The following is a 25,342-nucleotide window of genomic DNA, read 5'->3' on the forward strand; positions in this document are numbered from 1 at the left end:
GCTTTTCTTTCCCGGCCACCTGTTTGCCCACTCCAGCAGCTGATTTTACTCTTACCAGTTTTGCCCAGAACAGGGTTTTCCCTTTAGATCAGGGCTTTACATTGTAACTTCTCATGCAAAACAACATAGCAATGTCAGTCCCTTTGCACACACCAGCCAGCTAGGGTCTTTAGAATTTTTTCCCCCAGCCCACCTCACACCCTGTCCTCAGAAGGCCCCTTGGTGCTTTCCAACGAGTACCTTAGGCTCCGTTACTTGCCCTCACAGAGGCTGACCTCACACAGGCTGTCAAATGATCAGTACACGTGCTCACACCTGTGACCATCTCTTGTACCTGACCTTCAGGGTTGAAGCTTTCTTATTCTAACTATTCTGTTAAAGTGTATAGTAGCAATCATGGAGATGAAAGCACTGTGTGCTGTGTAAGAAATGATGAACTTATTTTGTAGGCAAGGTTTCTAGTCCTGAAAGTTCTAGGTGAGGCCCCATGCAACTCAACAAATGGCCAAGATTGCAATGTGTATTCTACAGTAGTGTCTACACCCAGCGGATATTCCAGATCTGTCATCTCAGCTGCACGCTCGGACCAAAGCACAGTATGCTACAAACTGAAGGTTCCCTCATTTCACCCGACATGTGCTGAAGCGAAGCCCTTAACGCTGGTGAGGTGATGAGGCTGATCCCTGATGTGACAGTGTCCCATGGAAAGACACAGGAGAGCTCTTCTCTTTTACTTCCATGTGAGCACAAGGAAAGAACATGCCTACCGGCAGCCAGGAAGTCCCTCACAGGGACTGAACTCATAGCGCTGAGGTTTCCGTAGAAAGTACATTTCTATTGCTCACACCACCTAGCCTCAGGTATTTTGTTTTATCAGCCTGAGAGAACTAAGCCCCAGGGCAATGCCAGTCATTAAATTAATGGTAAAAATACTGAAAACAGCAAGAGCCAAGACAAAGGACAGTGGATTGGTGACTCCCTAAATATCTAACAGGACTTGAGAATAAAAGACTGCCATGTCTCTGTGGTTGGCCGAGAACAGCGACAAGGGAGAAATGTCATTAAAAAGAACATCTAGCCAAAACAGAACCTTTCTGACAAATTTGTCTTTACTCACCTTGTCGCAGAAGACCTTGATCTGGCAGTACGCTCTGTGGACGGGTTTATTGCTGCGGTTATTGTAACTGTATGTGTCAATCTGAATCATCAAAGGAAGTCCTTTCACGCCCTTCTGGGAGGAGAAATCTGTACTCAAGCAATTCACTGTGATGAAAATCTGAAGGAGGCAGAAAAAGAAGAAAGTTCACAAACTGCCATGCAGAGGACCTTCAAAGAGGGAGGCAGGCAGGCATGTGAAGTGAAAATCCTACACAAACCTATAAGGACAACTGATAACTGTTCAATACTCTCCCATAGAATCCTGCCAGATGCACAAAACATTATATGGCTGTAAACTTCTAAACAATTTGCTTTGATATTTGAACTTGAAATAGACAATTTAAATGACTGTCTAGAAAGCACATCACTATAAATGAGTTAACTAGGTTATTTTCTTGGTATATTAAAATCGCCACTTCTGGGGCTACAGAAATGTGTCAGCAGTTAAGAGCACTTGCTACTCTTGCAGAGGACTAGGGTTTGATTTCCAGGACCCACACGGTGGTGCACAACTGTTGTAACTCCAGTTCCAGCGGATCTGAGACCGTCTTCTGGCTTCTATATGCTCCTGGATGCACGTGGCACACATACATACACTCAGGCACACCCACATACTAAATTAGTCAATTAATCTAAGAAGTTGACACTTCTAGTTATAACTTTCCCTAACCTCTGACCTGCAGGATAAAAAATAATAATAATTAGATAACTATTCTTTTTTAATAGAATAGCATTGAAACCCAGTTATGTTTTGTAAAACTTCCTTCCTTGACTGTGGAGCGTGAGGTCTGTCTGGAATAATTTCTTATTATTTAATATGACCTGGCACCTAATACAATGCCTAGCAAAGAACTCACTAAGCATTAGATAACTGAACTTACAGGAATCCCACTAGATTGCAAGTCAAAAGCCCCGACTTCAGCCTCTAGTAGCATTAACCAGCTAAGGGGCCTCATACATGTCACTCAATACTTGCCATGTTCAATGGTCCCATTAAAGTGCCTGCAAGCCCTCTCCCTGAAAAAGAAAATCTAAATGCTAACCTACTCCACATTAGTGAAGAAGAGGAGCTGGCAAAGGCAAGAAACGAAACAGGAGGGATTAAATAACAGCATAAACCTCCTCCTGTTAACAGGAAGTGGTGGCACACACCTGTAATCCAGCAGTCAGGGAGCTGAGTCAGGAGGATCATGAGGACCAGTGCAACCTGGGAATTATAGCAAGATTCTGAACAAACTAAATCCTCATCTTATAACATGTGGCATCAGGAAATGCAATAGAAAAACTTTTAAAACCTTCAAGCTAAAAAACAAACAAACAAACAAACAAAAAATATACAATAGAAATGACATGATGCCAACAGGACAGAAACTCTAATCAGTTTTTGAGAGTTCTATTTGATTAACAGAATAAAAAACAAGTTTCACTGTAAAGGATTGGTAAAGACAGAGGATGAGTGTAAATGAGCTAAAAATGACCCTGTTCTACATAATGGTGGGTCACAGCCAAAAGATGGCATTTTCATAGTTTGCATCTACAATTCCCCCAGAGATGAGTGCTGTTAGAGGCTATGAAAGCTTTAGGAAGTGGCCTGGCTGGGAACTCTGTCTCTGGGTCCTATGTTATATAGCCAGCCCCTGGCTCTTGGCATGCTCTCTGCCTTCAGGTCCACCTTGATCTGAACAGCCTCTGCCATACACTCCTACCATGATGCCTCCCACCCACAATGCACTGGGAACTTCTGAAACTCTGGGAAAAGAAAGAAAAACAAAACACCTTTCTTCCACTAAACTGTTTCTAACAGGTGCTCTGGTCATTGTGACACAAACTAATATAGACACTATGTAATAGTGATTTTTATTGGAATGAGCAAAGAACACTGACAAGAACTAGGAGGAAGGGTAGCAGGGACAGGGGTGGACCGGGACATATATTATTATGTGTAACACAAAGTTTCAAAAGTGTTATCCCATCAAAAGTGGGCTTTTGATGGATGTCAAAACCTTTGTGCCTCTGTGAAAGTGCCTAGAGTTGCCCTGAAGGAAAATGAAGGCCACAGAGTTCTTCCTAGGTACCGGGCTGATCTGTTTGATACCCTGTAGACTTTTAGTAATTTACACCACCAGGCATCTAATTGTCAGTGCTTCACCTCTTCACACATCCTTTTACCTGTGAGCTCCTCCTTATGCCCATCAGGAGTGTCTAAGGACATTTGACAAGTTTCAATGATGTGCTAATTACAACAACTTTGCCAGCTGTGCCACTAGCTCCCACCTTTCTAGCCAAAACCCGAAAACAAATACTAAAGGTACTCTGTCTCACTGTACGTCTAGAGATCTAATGTGTGGGTACTCTGAGAGACATTGGATTTGTGTTAAAGAAATGTTTTCCCATCTGTTTGTCTTTGAGACAGGGTCCCCTTGGCAGCTCAAGGTCACCTGAAACTTGAAGCTCCCTCTTTAGCCCAGGCTAGTATTAAACTTGTGGTGATCCTCCTGATTAAGGCTCTCTAGAGCTGGAATTACAGGCATGGTGTACAATAAATTTTAGCGGCTTTGTACACAGACACAGGCATAGGTGCGTGCGCACAGGAAGGGAAAGAATAACTGTATAATACATAGTTTAATTTCCCTACTTTGCTCTTTATATACCCTGTAATATCATGTTATATATTATAAAAATAAAGAAAAGATACTTTTAAATATATACATTCATTTCACTCATTCATTCTTTTCATTCATTTATTCAGTCTATAAGTATCCATGGAAGCACACAGTGAAGCACACAATGCATTAAATGGTGTAGGATCTTAGAAAGAGACAGAAGCTAACAATTCAAGGAGAATGCAACCAGTGTTCAGCAATGACCATCATACAGTGGTCGAGTACAAGAGAGGTGTGAGCAGAGGTCCCGCAGAACAAAGTCCTCAGCCTGGAGGAAACTAGTGAAACATAAGCCACAGATACTCTAGATTTGAGCAGGGGCCTCACAGAATCTAAAGAAGCCTGGGGGCAGGGGGGTGAGATCAACTGAAGATGCAAATGCCTGAGTAATGAAGACTATGGCAGGCAGGATGCATCTTCCAAACTTCCAGCGTAGAAATATTCTGTCCATAACAGTCACAGTAACAGAAAATGCTACCTTGGAGAGTCCCTAAATGACAGAGAAATTTTATTTAACATTCACTTAAGCAGCAAATGTTTTCAAACATCTTAAGTTTCCTGAGGCTGCAGCAACACAAATATGCAAGCTCTGTGCCCTGCAACCACAGAAGGCAGGGGTGAGATGGGGTGAGAGATACGTGCTGGTGTCTTAAAGATTACAGTAGCAACGTGACCACTGATGTGATGGTCAGGAAGGAGGCGTCCTTTTCTAGGCACACTTGACTTGTTCTATTGCTGCCAATGGGATGATCTAGGCCAGAATGCAGTTTTGTATCAGCAAACAAAATGCTCACTCTGCTGAACTAGTGGTTGTCCCTAATTCTGGCCCTGCATTTCACAAAGATCTCCCTGATGTAATCCACCATCACTCCACACTCCATCTATAGGACTGCCTAGTAGAAGAGAAGACAATGTTCTGGTGGATATTTCCTACATGACTGGCTTGCTAATTTGCATGTCATTCACTGAGGGTCAATGATAGCTAGGAAGAAAAGCTAATTATGGTCTGTCATCTCCAAGTCTGACCTAAGAGAGCTAGAGCAACAGATCATGACTATTTACAAGGACCACTTAAGTAGCCTAGTCATCTAGAGCCAATGAGATAACGGATGCTCACTGGCAATAAATAGACTCAGTCATCCTTGGAGGAGCCATAAAAGTCAATCACCCTGTACACAAGGTCCTTAAAAGCCAATAGAGTTCAACAGGGAGATATTTAGATTTAATGCTCTTAAAAGAGAAAGGTCTCCACAGAAGGCCCAGAGTGGCTCAGACTCAAGGCAGCCTGATCCTATAAAAGGAGCTTGCCTTCTGTGCTGGCATCTCTCGGGTCAGCCCAGCATGCAGGGTGCTGTGCTGGGCTCAGCAGCGCTTCCTTCTGGCCACCTCCTGGAAAGCAGTTTCAGGGTCTGATGGCATCAATCACAGCCTGGCTGTGCCACACTCAAAATCCAAATGGTTGAACTTTAACGGAAGTGGGGGTGGGGCGGCACAGAAGGCTGTTAACTGAAACCTTGGCCGAGGAGCTGATAAGCATTTGCTTCTTTTTGCAAACCCAACCATGTCCCACAGCTCCACCAGCAGTAGGCAAACACAAGAGCAACTTTCCCCTAAGTTGACCTACAAAGAACCCAACGTAAATGTGTTGCAGAGCTGAGGACAAAGCATGATTTCACCCCCTGAATGTTCATCTAAATGTCAAGCACAGAAAGTTATTTCTAGCTTCAACAGGAGCTCAGGCTATGCAAAGAGCAGATGGACTCGGTACATAGCTGACCTGTCTCTGAGTTACACACAATTGTGCGGCCTCTGCTTACATCCTTCCCAAACCTCAGGTGGATTCCTCTAATTCTAGAAGCACACTTTTCCTTCTTCAGGAAGACTAATTAAATCTTGTGCAGTCAGGCAAATAATAGACACCATTTCAATTTCCTCACATGTTCAGAGTGAAGCAGATAATTTTTTAGACACCTTCCCCAGAAAAAGCAGTCTAAAGCATGTGACTTTTTAAAAATAAAATCACTTGTTACATGTGAGTGACAATTCCCCTTTTGTGGCTTCGAACATAAAAGTGACTTTGCAGAGGTCTCAACCCCAGCTGCACACCAGGCAAATAAGACAGTTTATTAAAATAAACACAGCAGGGAGCTTCAGAGCCAACCCATGATCTCATTGTTAATTTCCACTGTTTCTTGGGCTTTCCAATAGAAACAGTCAACCCTATCTTTAATTGATTTAATTTAGAAAGCAATTTAAGATTTAAAACTAAATCCTCACAACCATGATTCAGTGTCATGGATTTATTTGACTTCATACAAATTGAATTTTGTACTTGTACTATCTTTCTGGCTAAAGGCTATTTATATATTAATGTATTTCCTAATACTCAGGATCCTAAAGAACTCATCTAAAGAATCACACAGGTTTATTGCAATAACCACAGGTAGGGTGTCCACCAAGAAATAAGTTTAACACTAGAACCCATTCTCCCTTCATAAATATTATATAAATAAGTAAGTGTGTTGGTGCCAATTTCTCTCCTCTTTTCTTCTTCCTCCCTCTCCTCCCCCTCCTTCTTTCCCTTTCTCCCTCTCTCCTCCTCCCACCCCTCCTCCTTCTTCTCTCCCCTTCTCCTTCCTTAGACAGGATCGCACTATGTGGCTCTAGCTGTCCTGAACTCAGAGATCCTCCTGCCTCTGCCTCTGCCTCTGCCTCTGCCTCTGCCTCTGCCTCTGCCTCTGCCTCTGCCTCTGCCTCTGCCTCTGCCTCTGCCTCTGCCTCTGCCTCTGCCTCTGCCTCTGCCTCTGCCTCTGCCTCTGCCTCTGCCTCTGCCTCTGCCTCTGCCTCTGCCTCTGCCTCTGCCTCCCAGGTGCTGGGATTAGTTCTTGGTTCTTATTAAAGACCTTTAGATAGCTTCCTTACATTTTGTCATTTTTCTTCCACATGAGTGCAGATGGAATGACAAATGAAACAGGCAAAAAAAGTAAGAGTAAACTCTAGCCAAGCAAGAACATAATAAAATGTGAGCTATCGCTCACTTCACGCTGTGACTCACCCAGCAGTGACAAGCATCCTCCTGTGCTGGCAGTGTGCTCAGAGGTGAGGATAGCAAGGCAAGACCAGCCCCCACACCTGCTCTCAGGCCCCTTTGCTGTTTTGTTCAGGATTTCCTGAAGCCTCCGATTATACAGCACTTGTAGATATGATTACTGTATTTCTTTTTTTTGTTTTATCTTTCATTCTTACAATGTATTTATTTTTTACACATGCTACAAGTGCATCTGAATACACACAGATGAACATTTGAGTTGCTCTCACATTCTAACCTGCCATGGTTTTTCTGTTTTTCCACCACCAGTGTGTTTTCTGTTGTTGTTTTCAGAGCACGTCAAATCTGGTCCATTTCAGGGCACTTCGGTCTGCTGTCTCTGCAGATCCACACTGGACGACTGGACGACTACCCCGCCCCCTTTGAGACTTCAGTTCAATACTAACTCTTCAGACACACAAGCCAGAGTTACTTTTCTCTCCTTCCCATCCAGAGGCATACTTGACTGCATTTCTCTTTTCTGTTTTCTTCATACACTGAATAGTATTTGAATTTAATGTGTTTAGTTACCTGTTCCATGAGGGCAAAAGCCCAAAAGGCCATTTCTCTGTCTCAGGTCAGCTTCATTCTGCCAGGCTCCTCATCAAGTATTCCTCATCAAGTTCCTCATCAAGTTCCTCATCAGGTTCCTCATCAAGTATTTACGCAATGAGTTAAGAAACATAATTTTTTTCCAAATATGCATTTTTCCTTTATGCACAATCGTGCTTTCATAATAGTACCTAGAAGCTGAGACTGACAGAGTAGCTGAAGTTGTCAAGACAACACAGTGGGTCACTGCTGACCGGATATACCCTCTGAAGCTACCTGACAGCGTGTCTGCTTGCCCATTTACCTACCTAGTGACTGAGGTAGCAGTATAGCTACGATAAGACCAACAACATACTCAGCATGATTGTCTGTCTGTCCGTCCAGCTAACCACCTCCCTATCCACACATGCTCACACCCTTGGAAGGGCTACAGATGAGAAGCACAGAGGCTCTCTAACAGCAGGCCCTGCTCCCGGGACAAGAGCACTGCTCATGCCCAGTTCTAGTCAGTGTTGTGGAACAAGCATAATTAGTTGAACAATACAAACCATACTTGCTATGAGAACTTGCAAAGAAGTAAAGAGCTTAACTGGGAAGGCTTCCTGTAGGAATCAGGGGTGAGAACAAAGGCTGCGGGATGCGGAGATCCCTGGAATCAGCGTCGAAGCTGCCCTGGGGCCCGTGTGTCATGCGTCAAGTGGGACAAGTAGGTGTGGGCCACAGTACCCAGTAAGAGGCCCAGTGAGACCTGAGAAAAGCAGTGGGGCTCCGGAGTGGCAGGGTTCACACCCTTCCAGAGTAGGTGAGAGAAACATTAAAAATGTAAGACGAACCTGGGCCAGGCAGGCTAGAAGTGAAAGGGCACAGGGCTCCCCAGGGAGCCAGAGGCTTCGGCTACAGCCTCCAATGCAAGTGGTAAGTGGGGTCACCTGCAGTGAGGGGGTTAGAAGATGCCAGCTTTCTCTACAGCTGAGAGCAGGGTGAAAGTCTTGAACAAAAACAGAGAGAGAGAATGAAAGAATGAAAAAAAGAAAGAAAGAGAAGGGGAGAGGGAGGGAAGGAAGGAAGGAAGGAAGGAAGGAAGGAAGGAAGGAAGGAAGGAAGGAAGGAGCAGAAGGAAGCTCCTTCAGCCAGCCCTCCTTCTTGCAGACCCTGTCTTTTGAGAAGCTCTAATAATCCCCACTTTGGTGCTATGGTATTTAAATGAGGCCATACTTTTCAACCGGAAAGGAGCCATACAAGCAAAAGTAAGGAGCTTCCCCAACCTCGCCACCCACCACACAGCCCACAGCCAACCTCCATGATGCTCATCTTTGTAACTGTTCTTCCTCAGAGCCAGAGCAGTCAAGCAGGCCACCCTTGTGCACTGCTCAGGTAGCTCTACTGCACCACAGGGGCCCCCAACCCTGCTCTTTCAGGGGGACACTACCCTATCCTGGCCAGATTTTTCCTCAGGGAGTTTGTAAAGCCAACCTCAGATGACTCCAGTTTATAAGCCTCAATGATTAAACAAACATTAAATCAAGGTAAATTTATTTTTAAAATATCAAATCGGCTGACTGGTGGTGCATGCCTTTAATCCCAGCACTGGGACGCAGAGGAAGGTGGGATTTTTAGTTCAAGGACATCCCAGTCTAAATAGTGAGTTCCAAGACAGCCAGAACAACACAGAGAAACCCTGTCTCACCAAAAAAAAAAATAAATAAATAAAATAAAATGATTAAGTCTACTTCTCCACAGAACTTAGCAGGAGGGATGTCTAGGCCAGAGAGTCCATTCATCTCCAATTTTCACTGTTCAGCTCTGCCACCCCATTGGATCTTACACAGCAGCATACTAGGATGAGGAGGGCCTTGGACACTGCCTAACAGTGACTGCTTCACACATTGACAAGCTCCCTGTTGTGGGACTTTAAGTGTAAATTCAGTCAACTTTTTGGTGGTTTTGCTTTCTTGTCCTCTCTTTCTCTCTATCACACCCTCTCTAGATAGGGCCTCATATATTCCTGGTATGTGTGTGGCTGGTGATCAAAACCTGGGCTTTGCACATACTAGGTGAGCAGCCTAGCAACTTAGCCACATCCCCAGATCTAAAAACTTTGTAATGCTCTAATCCAATACAAAACTCAAAAGGCACCAAAAGCAAAACTGCAAACACTCTCCCACCCTTGCTCCCCAGTCAAGTACCTCAGTGTACTATGCAAATGTGAGTTCTGTCCTATTCTGCAAAGGGCAGAAGAGAACACATATTCCCAATTCTCACTTTTCCCACATAATGATGAAATCTGATAGCTGTGTCTCTTTAAAAATGCTTACATATAGAATGAGAAATCCCCCCCCCCAATTAGGCTGTTTCCAGCTTTTAGTTTACAACCAATGCCACTGTGAATGTCTGTGTGGTTTTTGTATACAACTGTACACAGGAACATAAATTTGCTGCTTAAGTTGTTTTCTCCAGCTGAAAGTGGAGAAGAAAAAGCCATGCCTCAGTGGTTCCTGCCTGTGATACCAGTGCTGGGAGGTGGAGGCAAGAGTCTTGGAAGTTCACCTTAGTTCCAGGCCTGTCTTAGCTTCTCTGAGAGCAGGACCTGTGCCTGGCCAGGAATCCCATCTCTCAAAACTGGTATCTCATCTGCTGCCTCAAATACACCCTTGTCTCCCTGGCCATGAGAGTGGAGATGTCCCTTCACAGTCCTCCCAACATAGACCAGCACTATGGAAGGACTGTGCTCAGCCTAGACTTGCTTGGTTCTGTTGTGCATTTGCTGTGTTACTGAGGTAAACTACTAACTTCAACTCACTCCTCAGATGAAAGCTGTTACCTGCTTAGAAACACGAATAATTGGATAATACGTATAAAGGCCTAGCAGGGTGCCTGATATATAGTAATTGCTGAACAAATATTAGTCATTGTGCACACAGGCACACACCATTATGTCATGAAATCCAAGTGTGGAATCCAATTCTCTGCACAATACAATAGCTTATAGCTGTGAAGTTCAGAGCCGTAAGTAGAATGCAGGGCAGAGACCATGGCTGCTCCACACTAACAAAAGATCAACTGATATCTTCGGTGAGATGCCATCCAAAGATTACTCCTTGTTCACAAGCATTAGCTCCAGTTTTCCTGTCAGCCCTTACCTTATAAAAGAGGAACAAAGGCAAGGCTTTGTTTAAGTTCAATACCACAGACTCCAGCAAATGTTTGTCTTTCCCTTTTAAAACTCCCTCTGCCCACACCACGCCCCAGCAAACACAGAAAAACGCCATTTGCCCTGCTCGGCTGTGTGTAACTCAATCCTTCTGAGACCTCTCCCAGGAGCCTCTCCCAGTGCTCTCTTTACTTTTGAGACCATGGGATGCCCTATAATATTCTCTATCAGATAACCTGCTTAAAATCGGCCTAAGTTAAGCAAAATACTAACTTAGTCTAAGTGAATGGTAACTTCTGCACAAACAGCTTTATCTTTTAACTGCCATAGAAGCTCCCTAAGAAAAGGCATCAACTTTCTGTTGATGATGTGGGGTAGGGAACCAGCAAAGTTATGAACCTTGCTCACCCGGAACTATGGCATCCTTTAGGCAGTCCATTCGCTCTCTCTGTGCATTCTAAAAACCAATGTTTGCACATCTTGTCCCCTCCTCTGGTGTCCAGGAGTTCAAGGAAGAGTTCAAGGGAGAGTCCATTTAGAAGCATGCCCTAGGAAGGTACACCATGACTACCAAATTTAGATTTTTGTAAATTACTTTTCAGATTTATGCATTTTATTCTATGAACAGAAGTGTTTTGCGTGTGTGTGCGTGGTGTGTGTATGTAGTGTGTGTGTGTATGTGTGTATGTATGTATGTATGTATACCATTTGCATGGCCCAGGCTCTATGAGTTTAGAAGCATCAGACCCTTCAAAGCTGGAGTCACAGATGGTTGTGAGCCACCATGTGAGTGCTGGAAATAGAACTTGGGTCCTCTACAAGACTAGTGCTCTTAACCACTAAGTCATCTCCAGACCCAGAAGTTTAGCTTTCTAAGAGCGCTGTACTTGACACAGAGCACCAATAAAGTAGGGTGTGATTGCACAAGCCTGTAATTCCAGCACTGGGCAATGGTGGCAGGATTATCAAGAGATCACAGCCAGCCTCTGCTATATGAAAGCTTGACTCAACAACAGCACCTGTTAGACATCTCAGATGAAAAAAGAAATACTGGAAAAGAGACAGCTAAATGAGGCTGGAAAAATGATTCAGCAAGTAAGTGCATTCAGTGTTCTTCCAGAGGATCCAAACTTGGTTCCTAGCACCCATGTTTGGAAGTTTACAACTGCCTATAACTCCAGTTCAAGGGGAATCTGACAGCCTCTTTTGGCCTCTATGGGAAATGCATACAAACACACACACCCAAATAAAAATTAAAATGAAAAAGTGAAAGAGGAGGAGGAAGAAAAGAAATAGCAAACCTGAGACATGATAGGTACTGAGTTTAAGGATAGCTTTTAATTAGCATAATCTCACTCACCTAAAGTAACTATAAAGTTGTACAAGATTAAAAAATTCTGTTCTCCCCAATTCACTGCTTTCTTGTAGTGAAATGTCACTGCCATCACAGACCTGCTCTGTTAACAAGCTGTCTCTTAAACTCAGAGGGACTGTACTGTCCATTCCTGGCTCACATGCAGGGACTGGGCGGGGCTTGCTCACCACTAGCTGCACCTTGAGAGAGGAGCACCTGAAGGAAGAAACCAACACACAGGAGGAGAGACAAGGGAAGTTGCTCTACAGGACACAGGTCCTCAGATCTCTACACACTGACTCTGCCTACTTGCCCTATATACAGGTGCTGCTAGGCACTGCTTCCCATTGGCTTTTGTCTTCCTCAGAGACAGATTTACAGATGGATGAAGACCTCTTATCTTCAGTTGTTATCAGCCAGCCATCTCAACAACCACTCCTCAAAAAACAGCCTCAGCTTTAGATGACATCTTTTAAATATTAGAGCAAACTCAGATACTTAACATTAATTAGAAGTAGACTAGTAAGGAAGCAGGGCTCAGGGGAAATGTCAGCACGCCATGGCCACAATCACCTGATGGGTTTCTACAGGTACAAGCTTACAGACAACTTTTTATTCTAAATCCTCTCTCTCTCTCCATTCCTCCTCCTCCTCTCTCTCCTGTGGGGTGTGTGTGAAGGTCAGAACAACTTGCAGTGTGTTTGCTTATTTGATTGCTTAAGTTGCACATACCTTCATCTTCTCTGAAAATAATCTCCATCTTAGTTTTGTTTGTGTGTTACATGCTGGGCCTCTTGCATGGTTTTGAACAAAAGGAAAAGAACAAAAAGTCTCTACTATTCATGACAGGAAAAAAGTATAAAAGAAAAACACAAGCCCATAAACGTGAAAATAAATTTCAGGATACCAGAGAAAGAGCTAGAGAGGTGAGTAGATAGGGAATAAATGTGTAAAGGTAGAAAGAACCCAGTTAAATACCTCAGAACTGCAGTCTTGGGAAATGCTGCTCTTTAGTGGGTACAGAGTAGAAAGACCCGCTAATGTTAGGCTATTCAGAGCACGCATGTGTGAGTGGGCACGTACACACACATTCAGCAGAGATTGTTGATGTCAAGTTAGTCTACACACATACAAGCACTCAGCTGAAGAGAGCAAAATATCTGAAGTAGTAGCTACGTCCATTCTGGTCAATGGTTTGGGGTTTTGTTATTGTTGGTGGTGGTAGTTCTTTTTGGTTTTTCAAGACAGGGTTTCTCTGTGTAGTCCTGGCTATCCTGAAACTCACTATATGGACCAGGCTGGACTCAAACCACAGAGATCCACCTGGCCTCTGCCTCCTGAGTGATGGGATTAACAATGGTTTTTATGATACAAACAAGTAATGCTCCAGGGCATAAGGATAAGGAAAGCTCTGGGCTCTGAAGTGTTAAAACAGCACACCAGCTTTTCTGGGGGCCAGCTGCTGTGGGGCTGAGGATGTTAAACATGGGGCCTGTGGCCAAGCAGGAAGAGTCATTTAATCCGCTTTGCTGAGGAGGCGAAGCTGATGCCCATCTTCCCTCCTGGGCCCATGTAAGTTGCACTCTGCAATTATTGGAAAAGGAAAATTATAGCACTTTTTTTTTTGGTCTCATTATAATGGATGATTTGCTTCCATGAGGATGGGTAGGACAGGAGCCTGAGGGTAGCATCCGCCCTTCCATCTACCTAATCTTGCAGGACTGGGATGCAAATTGGAAGTTGAGATGCAGAGAAATGTCCTCCATGACATCTCTTAGCCCTGTACATCCAGTTGCATCCTAAACATCTGTTGATACAGACATGTTTCTGAAACTCTCTTCCTGAGACTGGAAGAACATTCACTGGTAATCTCATAATAAAGGGATGAATGGAACACATCAAGTCCTTAATTGCAGCTAGTGGAAGGTATTCAGGCAAACAGGACAGACAGCATCAAACAGGAAGCCTTGTTCTACCCTGACAGGCAGAGACGCTAAATCCAAAGGCAGCAAAGAATACCCTACTATGCCAGCTTAATATTACTGAATTATTTTAGGTTGCTTTTGTTTGTTTGTTTCAAGATGGGGTTTCACCATTTAGCCCTGGCTCTCCTGGAACTAGCTCTGTCCTCAAACTCATAAATATATCGGTCTGCCTCTACCTCCCCAGTACTGGGATTAAAGGCATGTACCACCACAGCCTGGCAGGTTTTTCTTTAAGACTTGTCAAAAGAAAGGCCAACAAGATGTCTTAGTGGGCAAAAGTACTTGCCACACAAGCTTGGCAATCTGAGACCTGTTCCCACAACCTAGATAGGGAGTTAGGGATGCTGGAGTGTCTGTAATCCCACAGTCCTCCTGAGAGATGGGACGCAGAGACAGGAAGTTTATGTCCTCCTGCCTGGACTGTGGAGGGTGACAGAGACAAGAGACCCTGACTCAGAGCAAGGTACAAAGAGAGATACAACTCTGGGAAAGTGTCCTCTGAGCTCTATATGCATGTCCTCACTCCTGTGCACCCAGGCTCACACAGAGAGACACATTAATAATAATAATAGACAGTAAACAAAAATTTTTCTAAAGAAAGATGTAATAGACTCGTCTTTAGTGGTGGTGAAGGAGAAATATTTTTTAATTCTTTATTAATTACACTTTATTTATTTTGTATCCCCCCTGTGGTTCCCTCCCTCCTTCTGTCCCAATCCCTCCCTTCCTCCCCCCTCTGCATGCATGCCCCTCCCCAAGTCCACTCTTAGGGGAGGTCTTCTTTTCCTTCCTTCTGATCCTATTCTATTAGGTCTCATCAGGAGTGACTGCATTGTCTTCTTCTGTGGCCTGGTAAGGCTGCTCCCCACTCAGGAGGAGATGATCAAAGAGCAGGCCAATCAGTTCATGTCAGAGACAGTCCCTGTTCCTATTACTATGGAACTCCACTTGGACACTGAACTGCCATGGGCTATTATCTGTGTAGGGGTCTTAGGTAATCTCCATGCATGGTCCTTGGTTGGAGTATGTCTCAGGAAAGACCTCTGTGCTCAGATTTTTTGGTTCTGTTGCTCTCCTTGTGGAGCTCCTGTCCTCTCCAGATCTTACTGTCTCCCACTTCCTTCATAAGATTCCCTGCACTCTGCCCAAAGGTTGGCAATAAGTCTCAGTATCTGCTTTGATAGTGTACAGGGCAGAGCCTTTCAGAGGTCTCTTTTCTCCTTCTTCTGATGTTCATCCTCTTTGCCTTTCTGGATAGGGATTGCACTCATATAGACATATAATATAGGATAAACCTACCAAAATCTGTACACCTAAAGAAACTAATCAAGAGGGAGGACTTTTGCTATGCTCAATCCCTATTGAGAAATATTTTTTACTGAATTAAAATATTGGCTGAAGAGGGATTTTTTTTAAAGACTGGGGAGGGGGTGACCTCCCTCATCCTAGCATTTGCTAGAGTAGGAAGGCGCAAACACAAAACAAAGGGTGTAGTGTGCTGGTCTCCTAATATGGTAACAAGGCAAAGAGTGCAAGGAATTCTGCAGCACTCTAATGCTCACGCTGGTCTCCTGTATGGTCTCCATGACAGACATCCTAGCACTCAGGGACTAGGTTAACCTTGGAATCACTATGGAAGAGAGAGCAACACTGAAGAGGCATGGGGCATTTGAACTCTCCCTGGAAACCTGAGAAAGAGCTGCAGTTAGGGCTGCACCGTGTGGGTGATGTCACCGTCGCAGAGATGCTCTGAACCAGTACTCCAAGCTCACTACTCTTGAATGACTCAACAGTCTTGTGTGAAAAATCACCATCTTGGAGATTTGTGCTTGGCAAACCTGCTTTCTAGTACCAGTGTTTGACTTTAAAGAGAAACTTAAAATCGGAATGCCCTGCAGGTGAGAGTCATGTGAGAAAGTAAGGCTCAGAAGCTGTCCCATCATAACCCTCTGGGTGGGACCTCAGGCATCTGTGGAGTGTTTACCCTGACTCCCCACCATTCCACAGCTCAGCAAATAAAACTGAGGAAGGGGACATGAGATGCTGGAAGCCGGCAATGCCTGTAATACCAGCATTTGGAAGTCTGAGACAGGAGGATTGCTGTGAGTTCTGAGCCAGTCTGGGCCACACAGCTTGGCTTAAAAACCACCCCTGTCCCCAGAAAAAATAAACACAAATGCTGGAAACTCTGGTGCCAGGTCTAGGCCACAGCTGTACCTCACTGCAGGTGCCTTCTGCTGCACTGGCCAGGACCCATGCCCACCTGTGGGGACAGTGGGGACACTCAGAACTCCACCATCTACACACCAAGAACCTGAGACAATGCACAGTGCATGGTCCTCCAGACTGCACAGACCCCGAGGGGAACAGGTCCTGTCTAAGACTGTTTAGCCTGCTTGAGTCACCTAACAGAAAGCCACTGTGGCACAACCGGAAAAACCGGCTCTGAGAGGTGGAACCTTGCAGCCACTAGGCCTGAAGCAGGCAGCCAGCTTGGGACCATGGCCAGAGCCTGGGACCACCACAGAACTTGAGCACATTCCTGGCCAAATGTTGTTCATTACTAAAGCAAGCTAAATAACTCAGTGTTGGTGTCCTCTCCTTTCTCCTGCTTGCTCCAGAGGAAAGATAGATGCAGGGCTAAGAGGCAGGGCTGTGTAAGGTCCTCAGAAGCAGAGCACTTGCCTAGCACATGGGAAGTCCTGGGGTCAATTTTAAGGACCACACAGGAGTGTGCACACACACAAACAATAAACACAACATTAGAAGAGGGGCTAAGGAGAAGGCCCAGTGGGTAAAGTACTTGGCACATACACATGAGAAACATTTTAAATCTCATTGTGTTGCTACCTCCCAACAGTGGTAGCTAGCAAAGACCTGAACCTCGGGTGGATGCCATAGTGCATAAAAATTCAAATGTATACCCAGGGCTGGGCAGAGAAAGTTCCAGAACAGAGTAGCACTAAGGATAATGTCACTCATCATGAAAGCCACTTACAACCTTGCAAACTTGGCCCAGTGCCTCTAGAATTCTTAATTATCAAAATAATTAAAAAACCTGCATATAATAATAATAATAATAACAATAATAATAATGATAACAACAACAATAGTGATAATGATGATAATGATGAAGCCTGGTATTATAGTTTAGGCCTATAATCCCACACCCCAGAAGGTAGCACAGGGAGACCCTATCTCCAAAAAATATGTTACAAACAAACTAAAAACTCTTTATTTTTAAACATGGGTGAAAATGTTAAAATTTAGAATAATTCATAAATGCACAATATTAACACATGTGCTTTGTGGACCATAGGTCTGTGTTTTCTGGCCACCAAAAAAAAAAAATCCCAAACATCCTGTGATATAGACTGAGCTGCTGAGACCCCCTCCTGAAGCCTGCAGATATCTGTTGGGTATAAACGTAACAGCAACCCCCGAAAAGAAAACATTTTCTGTATGATATCACCAATCCTCCCTGTTTAGCTGACAGTCTTTCCCACAACTGCTATCCTAGTGTTTCTTTTGCAGTCTACTTACTATAAAATCAGTAATAACCATTTGTAACATTAAAAAGCTTACTTATCACTTAAAACAAAAGACATTCACTAAAAATAGGTATTAAGGAAATAAAACAAACACTACTGCAGGAAGTATCATAAAATATTTTCCAAGACCATTTGCCAATGTCTACAGAAAACCAGTATGTGTGCCTAGAAGTATACCTGTGCACATATGTGCAAACTCACATACAGACAGGCACACATGTGCACACTCATGCACACAGACATACATGTATCCATCCATGCATACATAAAGTGAGCACTTGGATATGGCAAGTGAGTGGTGTAGAATGAACTGGCTGCAAGATCAGCTAGTGTAGCCCCAAATCAACTATTCCATCAGCTTCCATGGAGCCTGTCTCTTGGGATGTCCACTTCTCTTTCAAAGGTCCCTACTGAAACAGCCCTTAACTCACTTGTCTCTACCATCCATTACAGCAGACTGTAATACTGAAAATACGGAGAGGACTGTGGTGCATGTTTAGAGCTAGCTTTAACACTCTAGGACATCTTCTGTGGCAAAATCCCATTTTTCTTCTCAGTAACCATGAAGTGGATATGGCCTCCCCCTGGTCACACTGCTGATTGGTTACTGGATGCCTGTAGAGACATTTGTTTTGACTGCCAGAGATTCCAGCACATCCCAGTACTGTGCCCTAACACAAACCCCTTTTGTGCAATAGTCTAGCCTCAAAGAGAAACATAAAGAGCAGGGGCCAGCACAGGCTAAAGAAAGATAGGTGGCAGGAGCCGTGGAATGGCGCAGACAACCTCAGTAAGCTGTGACAGTCTCAGGAGTAGGGAGAGAGTTGGAGAGGTCTCAGGCAGCCAAGAGCACATGGTGTGTGCAGGCATGCCAGAGACACATTTTGCCTGAAGTTCTGTGTGAAGCATCTTGTAGTAGGGCCTGTTCCCTTCTCTGGAACATTCTCCAGGCTGCACGGCTGACTTGTCACCGAATGCCCATTTGGGTCAGCTTTCTTGGGCCTAAAGCCAGTTTCACCTACATTGTTTTATACATGAGTGGAATGAGACACTGAGCAATTCATTTTCTTCTGGAAAGCCTGCTTGCAAACTCCCAGCCAGTTTCCTCTCTCACCCAGCCTTCCCACTGAGGACAATGAAGCATTGACAGCCTTGTTTACATTGACCTCCTCCTGAGATGAAAGACAAAGTCTTCTAACACTCTCCAGCCGGCACACAGGTACACAACTGAAGCAGAAAACAAGCTTAGGTTTTATCTGAAACATCCTTTAAGTGCAAAATGAGGCTGAAGAATAAGACACTGAGACCCAGAATGAGCTTTGGGGCCTTCAAAACAGACCTGTGGCTAGAGAGCAAACAGGGTTATCTGTGGAAACACTTCCTTATCCAAACCAAGGTAGGGCAGGCATCTGTCCTTGATGCCTGTTTGTCAGAGACATTACTTACCCCTGCATGTCTCAGCTACACTTACACCCAAAGAAACAGAAGAGGGTCAGTCAACAAAGAAGTGTTTCAAAGTCATCGTGGTGAAGGTGATTGGAAGCCCTACTTCTGGAGCTCTGCTCCTTCATCTACTGAAGCTGTATGTCGCTACTGTGAAGATACAAGCTTCCTGATGGTGGCATAGAGAAGCCGGGGGGTTACGAGACTCCAAGTGTTAGATGCAAGTTCTAGACTGGAACATGTGGCCTGAAGAACTGAGGAGGGGCAACATGGCGGCTCATCACATTTTTTCAGAGCAGAAGCTCACACCCCACAACAAAAGGACAAAGGCATGAATCCTCTAAAAGGGAATATAGCATGGCCCCAGTGCTTGGGAGGAAGAGGCAGTTGAATCTTTGTGAATTCAAGGCTGGCCTGGTCTACAAAGAGAGTTCCAGGAGAACCAAGGCTGTTACACAGAGAAACTCAGTCTTTAAAAACCAAAATAGACAGACAGATACATACATACATACAGATACATAGATAGATACACAGATGATAGATAAACAAATAACTAAATAAATAAATAAAATAAGAAAGGGACCATGCTCGTTTTCTTCTTTTTGACTCAAGTTTCTAGGAAAACACTACACAGGGTTTTGAACAAGAGTCTTCATTCATTAAGAGCCATGGTAGGTTTCACTAACCTTTGCCTCTTCATTCACATCCCAGGTGAAGGAAACAGCATTGTACGCGATCTCTTCAATGTTTCCAATGGTGTTGAAGTTCTCCTTGTAGTCAGCTATGACAGTGAAAGAGAAAAAGGGCTTAGCAGGGTGGTAGCCAGGAGGAGAGGCACAGGCCTCTAATCCCTGCACTCGGGAGGTAAAGACAAGAGGATCTAGAGTTCCGGGTCATCCTTGTAACAGAGACCAGCCTTGGCCAGTACATGAGACCCTGGCTCAAAACACTCACACGCCACACACATACATATGCACCCATGCACGCACACATGCTTGTACACTAAAGTAAGAGTCCCTCGATGACACATTATTTGTCAATGGTAAAGTTTTGGATTTGCCTATTTTGCAGTGTGACAAGCTACATATTTCTGCTTACAGAATTCTACGGCTGAAAAAAAATTTACTCACGTCTTTTTATTAAGAGTAAATCTATGTGAACCATGTCTTTATCTGATTTGATTATTAGGTCTTTTTTTTCTGTTCACCTTCCTACTTCCCACTTTTTTGACAGCCATCCCCCGCTCCCCCAATACACACACAGGGACAATTTTTAGAAGCAAAATATTCTGCCAGTCAGGTGATGTCACTAAAGGAACTGCAGTAGAGTGAAGGCTTTCCATGAGCAGTGATGGTGATAGGGATCAAACACACACTAAGCACACACTACACTGAGGAACCCCCATGCCAAAGAAGGACATTTCTAAAACTTATCTTAGTACTCCAGAGCGTTGCGTTAATCTCACTTGGCTGTCATCACCTGACCACTTTGGGCTCTGTCCTATGGTCACTCCTTACACAATATGTTATCTATTCCCTTATAGTATGTGTCTATTCCCTCATCCAGTATGTAGTGATTCCCTTATAGAGTAGGTATCTATTCCCTTATGGTATGTAGCTATTCCCTGTCATCCCATTAGACTCCCCATGGAGTCAATAGAGATCAGCATGGGTGCTGTGTACTGTTATGGGCATGTTGGGCTACACAGAAAAGCCCAATTTGCTTATCTCCAATGATGAAACTGGTACCTCAGCACTGCAGGAAGATTCCTTATTGCTGGGAGCGGAATGGTGCAGGAAAACCCACCTCATGCTCTCCAGACTCCCTGGGATAGGCTGGCTGGTCTAGCCTCAGTCTGAATTCTATTTCCCCCTCTTTCTTGGATCACCTCTGCTTTCTATGATCCCTGAGGGGTTCAAAGCAGTTTGCTGAATGCTGTGTCTTCATTTCATCTACCCTACATGCAAATATCTGCCCACATGCACCTAGCCAGCCTAGAATCTTCTTGTGCAGAGTGCTAACTTATTTCCTTTTCACTCACTCCAGTGGTCTTGCCTAGAGAAACCTCAAAGTAAGATGTTTCTTTTCTTTTTTGGCATTGTTTTGTTTCTCTGTGCCTTGAGACACAGTTCCACAAGTATAACCCAAGCTGGTTAAACTTGTCCTGAATGCTGAGATTACAGGTTTGAGCTGTCATAGCCAACTCCAAACCTTTATATTTTAAACAAAGCACATAAACTTTTAGCATAAAAGTATGTATATTCAACATAGGAAAGTCAGAGACCATGAATAAATAAAAAAAATTAAGGACAACCACAGTCTACTAACCCACAATTAACTGCCTTTAAACTTTATCTATGTGCTCTTATCTCTCATCTAGCTCCTTTTCTCCAAACATGTAGATATTTTTATACAATGATTAATAAACATCTTTTTCATTGCTATATTGTTTTGCTTGGCTCATCTCTGGTGTCTTCCATATGTAAAACCTTCTGTAAAATTATACGATTGTATCAGACCATGTGTCATGGCTTTATTCTTATTGGTCACTCAGCTGACAGCTGACAGTCTGCTGCCCTACCCCAGTGTTTCACTTCTTTTTACAGCTAAATTTCATTTAAATTTAATTATATTTTATTAAAGTAAATTCTCAGGGGCAGAAGTATAGCTTGCTGGTAGAGCAAGGGCTAGGAGAACTTGGGTTCAACAGCTAGCATTAAAACAAAAGACATTTTAAAAAAGCATATTTCCGGAAATAAGTTTTTTTGTTTCTTACTTTGTTTTGTTCTGTTGAAACAAGGTCTCACTGTGTATTCCTGGCTAGCCTGGAACTCACAGAGATTGCCTGCTGCAACCTCTCAAGTGCTGAGGTTAGGGATCTGAGCCACTAGACCCAGTTATAATTTTAAAGCTGATTAATTTTGCCACACTGGTCCAGGGAGGAACAATTTACACTTAGGGCAATTATGTCTTTTCTTCTCAGATTGTCTTTTTTCCAAACTAATATTCAAAACATTATTTTAATCTGAAATTCCTTGATTGCTAAAGGCGTTGAATAGTCATTCTTGTTCTCTGGCTATTTGCATTTCTTCTTATTATTTTTATTTTTGTAAGTTCATTCATTTATTTTGGCCTTTCTAATTTTATTCTTGATACACTTTTCTCTTAGGGTAGTCATGATTTTAAAATAAATACTCAAAGGCAAATGAGGGGGAAAATCAAAAGAAAAGAACATTACCCCTTACAGTTTCTAAAAAGGCTTTATGTTTGGGACGATCACGAATGCACACCTGTGCTTTCTGCAGGCTTCCTCTATGAGAGAGAGAAGAAAGCCAAATTTAAATTTGAATTCCATGATTTCTTCACTAATCCCTTGCAAGATAATCTTATCGTTGTTTGAGAAAAGAGCAGGTAAGATCAGCTGTAAAGAAGAAATGTCACATCTAGAAGTTAAGACAAGAAAGGTGCTTAGATTGACACTGTGGAGTCCTACATCACAAGGCTTCATTTTTCCAGTTTTAATTTCCCCAAAAAAGGGCTGAAAAAAAGAAAAAGAATTTCATACCACTTGTCATATAGAAACACACCAGAGTCTTCTAATATGGCACTCAACCAATAAATATGGCAACCAAAATGCTCATTCTGTGCCAGGAAATGTCCTCACTAGGCCCCTAGTCTTATAGCTCTTGCAATATAGAAAATAGAACACAACTAAATACATAAACATAAACAAACAAGATAATTATTCTAAATCTGCCTGATTTTTCAAAGAAGTCTTGAATGTTCTTTTCTCTATTTCTTACCCAACAAAAACAGAAAAATAGGATGAAGGCAGTTCTTATTAATTATGATAATTTACACTCAAAAGGACAATCACTAAATGCTCAGCTAGTAAGTCATGTCGAAATAAGTGGAATCACGGGGAGGAGTAATTCTAATGAAACTAATCCCATTGATGCCATGGTGCCAGCCATAAAGCCACATCTCCAGTCTGAGGTTATCATGTCCTGAACATCCAAGTCAGGCCAAGTAGTATGGAAATACACAGCCACAGACATCATCCAGGGTGTGTCAGGATGCCCCAGAGCAGTATGGTAATTCACGGATTCTCGGGGTTTAAAGACTATCTGAGAAGCACATTTTCAAATGTTGGAGGCCAGCATAGGGTTTTGGTGAGACATAGGCCACTGCCAGATATTCTCAGTCATGAGCATGGAGTGAGGCCAAGACTACATTTCTGCCAACTCTCATGTGGGGCTGGTGGGGTTCCTACACTTGAGAAGTCTTGACTCTGTTGTAAAATGGAATGGATCTTTTGGGTACTTCTGGTTTTCACCACCATGCTCTTAGAAAGCACATTAGTTGGTGGTGCACGCCTATAATCCCAGCACTCAGGGAGACAGAAGCAGGTGGATCTCTAGGCGATCAAGCCCAGCCTGGTCTACAAAGAGTCCAGGACAGCCAACGATACACAGAAAAACCCTGTTTGGGAAAAAGTAAAAAGAAAAAAAATATATACATTAGTCTTTATTCATGAGGTCCATGTAATGGTCTATTCTTCCCCACCAAAAAACAAACAAACAAAAAAAAAAAACAAAAAACCTTTTTTTTCTTGATGAACAGACACAAGGCTATACAATGGCGGAGGACTTATCTAACCAGGAACACTTAGACTCACTCCAAGAGGTCTATCCTTGTACCTAGAGTGGACTCAAAGATATTGTTTCCTTCTGATAAAACCACTGTCATCTCTTGGCAGTCAGACCCAAAGACTCCTGGAATGATAACTGTGGTCTAGTTAAGAACATACATGTTCATGCTGGACAGGCCTTGTGCCAATGATGAGGTCTGTTTTTGGAATAATTCCTGAGGTAGCAATCAGTATGTTTTCTCATAGGGAGAAGCCAAACTGTTTATGGAAGTCAAAAAATCTGGTAACTAATTAACTATGATTTGAATTCAGTTCTGTCTGATACCAACAGCTGCATTTTTAACTGCAATTTCAACCATAAATCATCAGCAGATATTGAAGCACATACTTCAATGGCAACTGCTTTATGAGGTGCTGAGGGAATGTATGGTGAAGGAGGAAAGGAAACTGGGCATTTGGGGACTGTGGGAAGTTACTTACAAAGGAAGGCAGGAATAGGGTACTTTGGCAGGGAATGCTGAAATGTTTTCTTCAACAAGAAAATATTTTTAGAACTTGCTAGCATGAGAAGGCTGAGTGAGAAGGTCAAGCTAGCCCATCTAAGAAAACCAAAGGCACTGGTGCTGTGGAAAAATGATGAGTATGCCCACATATTTGCTTTCTTTACTCATTTCTTACAAGTTATATTTCACATAGAAATTATGGGATGCAACTATTTTTAATTTTGAAGGAGGTATGATGGTGAGTGAATCCTTTTGCTATCTTTTGCTTTTATCTTTTGCAGATAATCAGTGGTCTGTTAATTGGGTGTCTTGTTTTAATTCAGACTTTTGAAGGCTGAGGCTCCTGCACCTTAATTAAGCCTCATGTGCTTGGAGAATTATAACTACCGCTTTTAATTATTATATGTATATTGTTGGAGATTAAACAGTGTGGTATAATTAATACAGAAGATGGCACTCTTCTAGAAGCTGTAGATTCTGTCTGGACTAGTGAAATAATGAAGGTGGAATGCTAGAGATGAATCTGGGAGCTGTGCCAATTCTGTGCACAGCCACATCAGCTTCATCAGATGCTGTGAGAATGTGGCATGGTTGATATGTTTGGGAGCTATGATTCAACAGGCCCATGCTCAGGGTGATAGATACAGGAAGGAAGCTTTTAGCTGGGCATATGACCTCTTCTCCATGACCCTCAGTGAGTTACCTCTGACATCAGAGACAGTATCTAAAGAATGTACAGCTGCTTCTCCATTGTGGACAACAGTCATACTGACCCACCTGTCCTGAAACCTCTGTGTGCCACATTTGCAAGCCTGGGCAGGTCAACTCACAAAGGAGAGGGGCTTGTCTGAGCAACACTCAACTCTGATTTGAAAAAGATGGAAGAAACACAAACCTTTCTAAACGTGTTGAGATTTTTCTCCCTGTTCTTCTAAATCAAAAAGCAGCATTTGAAAGCCTGTGTGACTCATGTAAGAATTTTCCAACAAGCTCATTATCTTCTTCAGAGCACTCTAACAAGTCATGAGTAACTTGGGTGTCCTTGAGTATGTTGACACTTGAGCTGGCTCTTGACAATCACCGAATCATTTCATCACTTGCTCATGGTCCCTTAAAAGCCATGTGTGAGGTAGGCCCAGGGTTGAATACACACAATACTGCAGAAACCCCTAAACCTTTGTCTGTAAGCCGTGCCTCTCAGAGTAAGAAACACATAAGCACATTACATACCTCTCCAATTCTA

The 25,342-nt window shown here is 43.3% G+C and overlaps 1 protein-coding gene across 1 annotated transcript; it reads right to left on the minus strand.

The window, feature by feature from the left end:
• Positions 1-979: 979 nt before the first annotated feature.
• LOC132652380 (grainyhead-like protein 2 homolog) lies at positions 980-23,763 on the minus strand. The gene is made up of 4 exons (XM_060377670.1): positions 23,756-23,763; positions 22,191-22,257; positions 19,632-19,796; positions 980-1,276 (listed from the first exon to the last, which is right to left on the minus strand). The coding sequence occupies exons 1-4, from the start codon at positions 23,761-23,763 to the stop codon at positions 980-982; spliced, it is 537 nt and encodes a 178-aa protein (XP_060233653.1).
• Positions 23,764-25,342: the final 1,579 nt, after the last annotated feature.

The sequence above is a fragment of the Meriones unguiculatus genome, chromosome 1 (assembly GCF_030254825.1).
Source record: "Meriones unguiculatus strain TT.TT164.6M chromosome 1, Bangor_MerUng_6.1, whole genome shotgun sequence".
In the NCBI taxonomy this organism is placed as follows: Eukaryota; Metazoa; Chordata; class Mammalia; order Rodentia; family Muridae; genus Meriones; species Meriones unguiculatus.

What these genes read in the sequence shown, in the direction of transcription:
- LOC132652380 (XM_060377670.1), bottom strand. An exon ending in ATAAAGCCTTTTTAGAAACT is followed by an intron (nt 19,797 to 22,190) that starts GTAAGGGGTAAT and finishes TCCCGAGTGCAG; the next exon opens with GGATTAGAGGCCTGTGCCTC. An exon ending in ATGTGAATGAAGAGGCAAAG is followed by an intron (nt 1,277 to 19,631) that starts GTTAGTGAAACC and finishes TGCCTCCTTCAG; the next exon opens with ATTTTCATCACAGTGAATTG.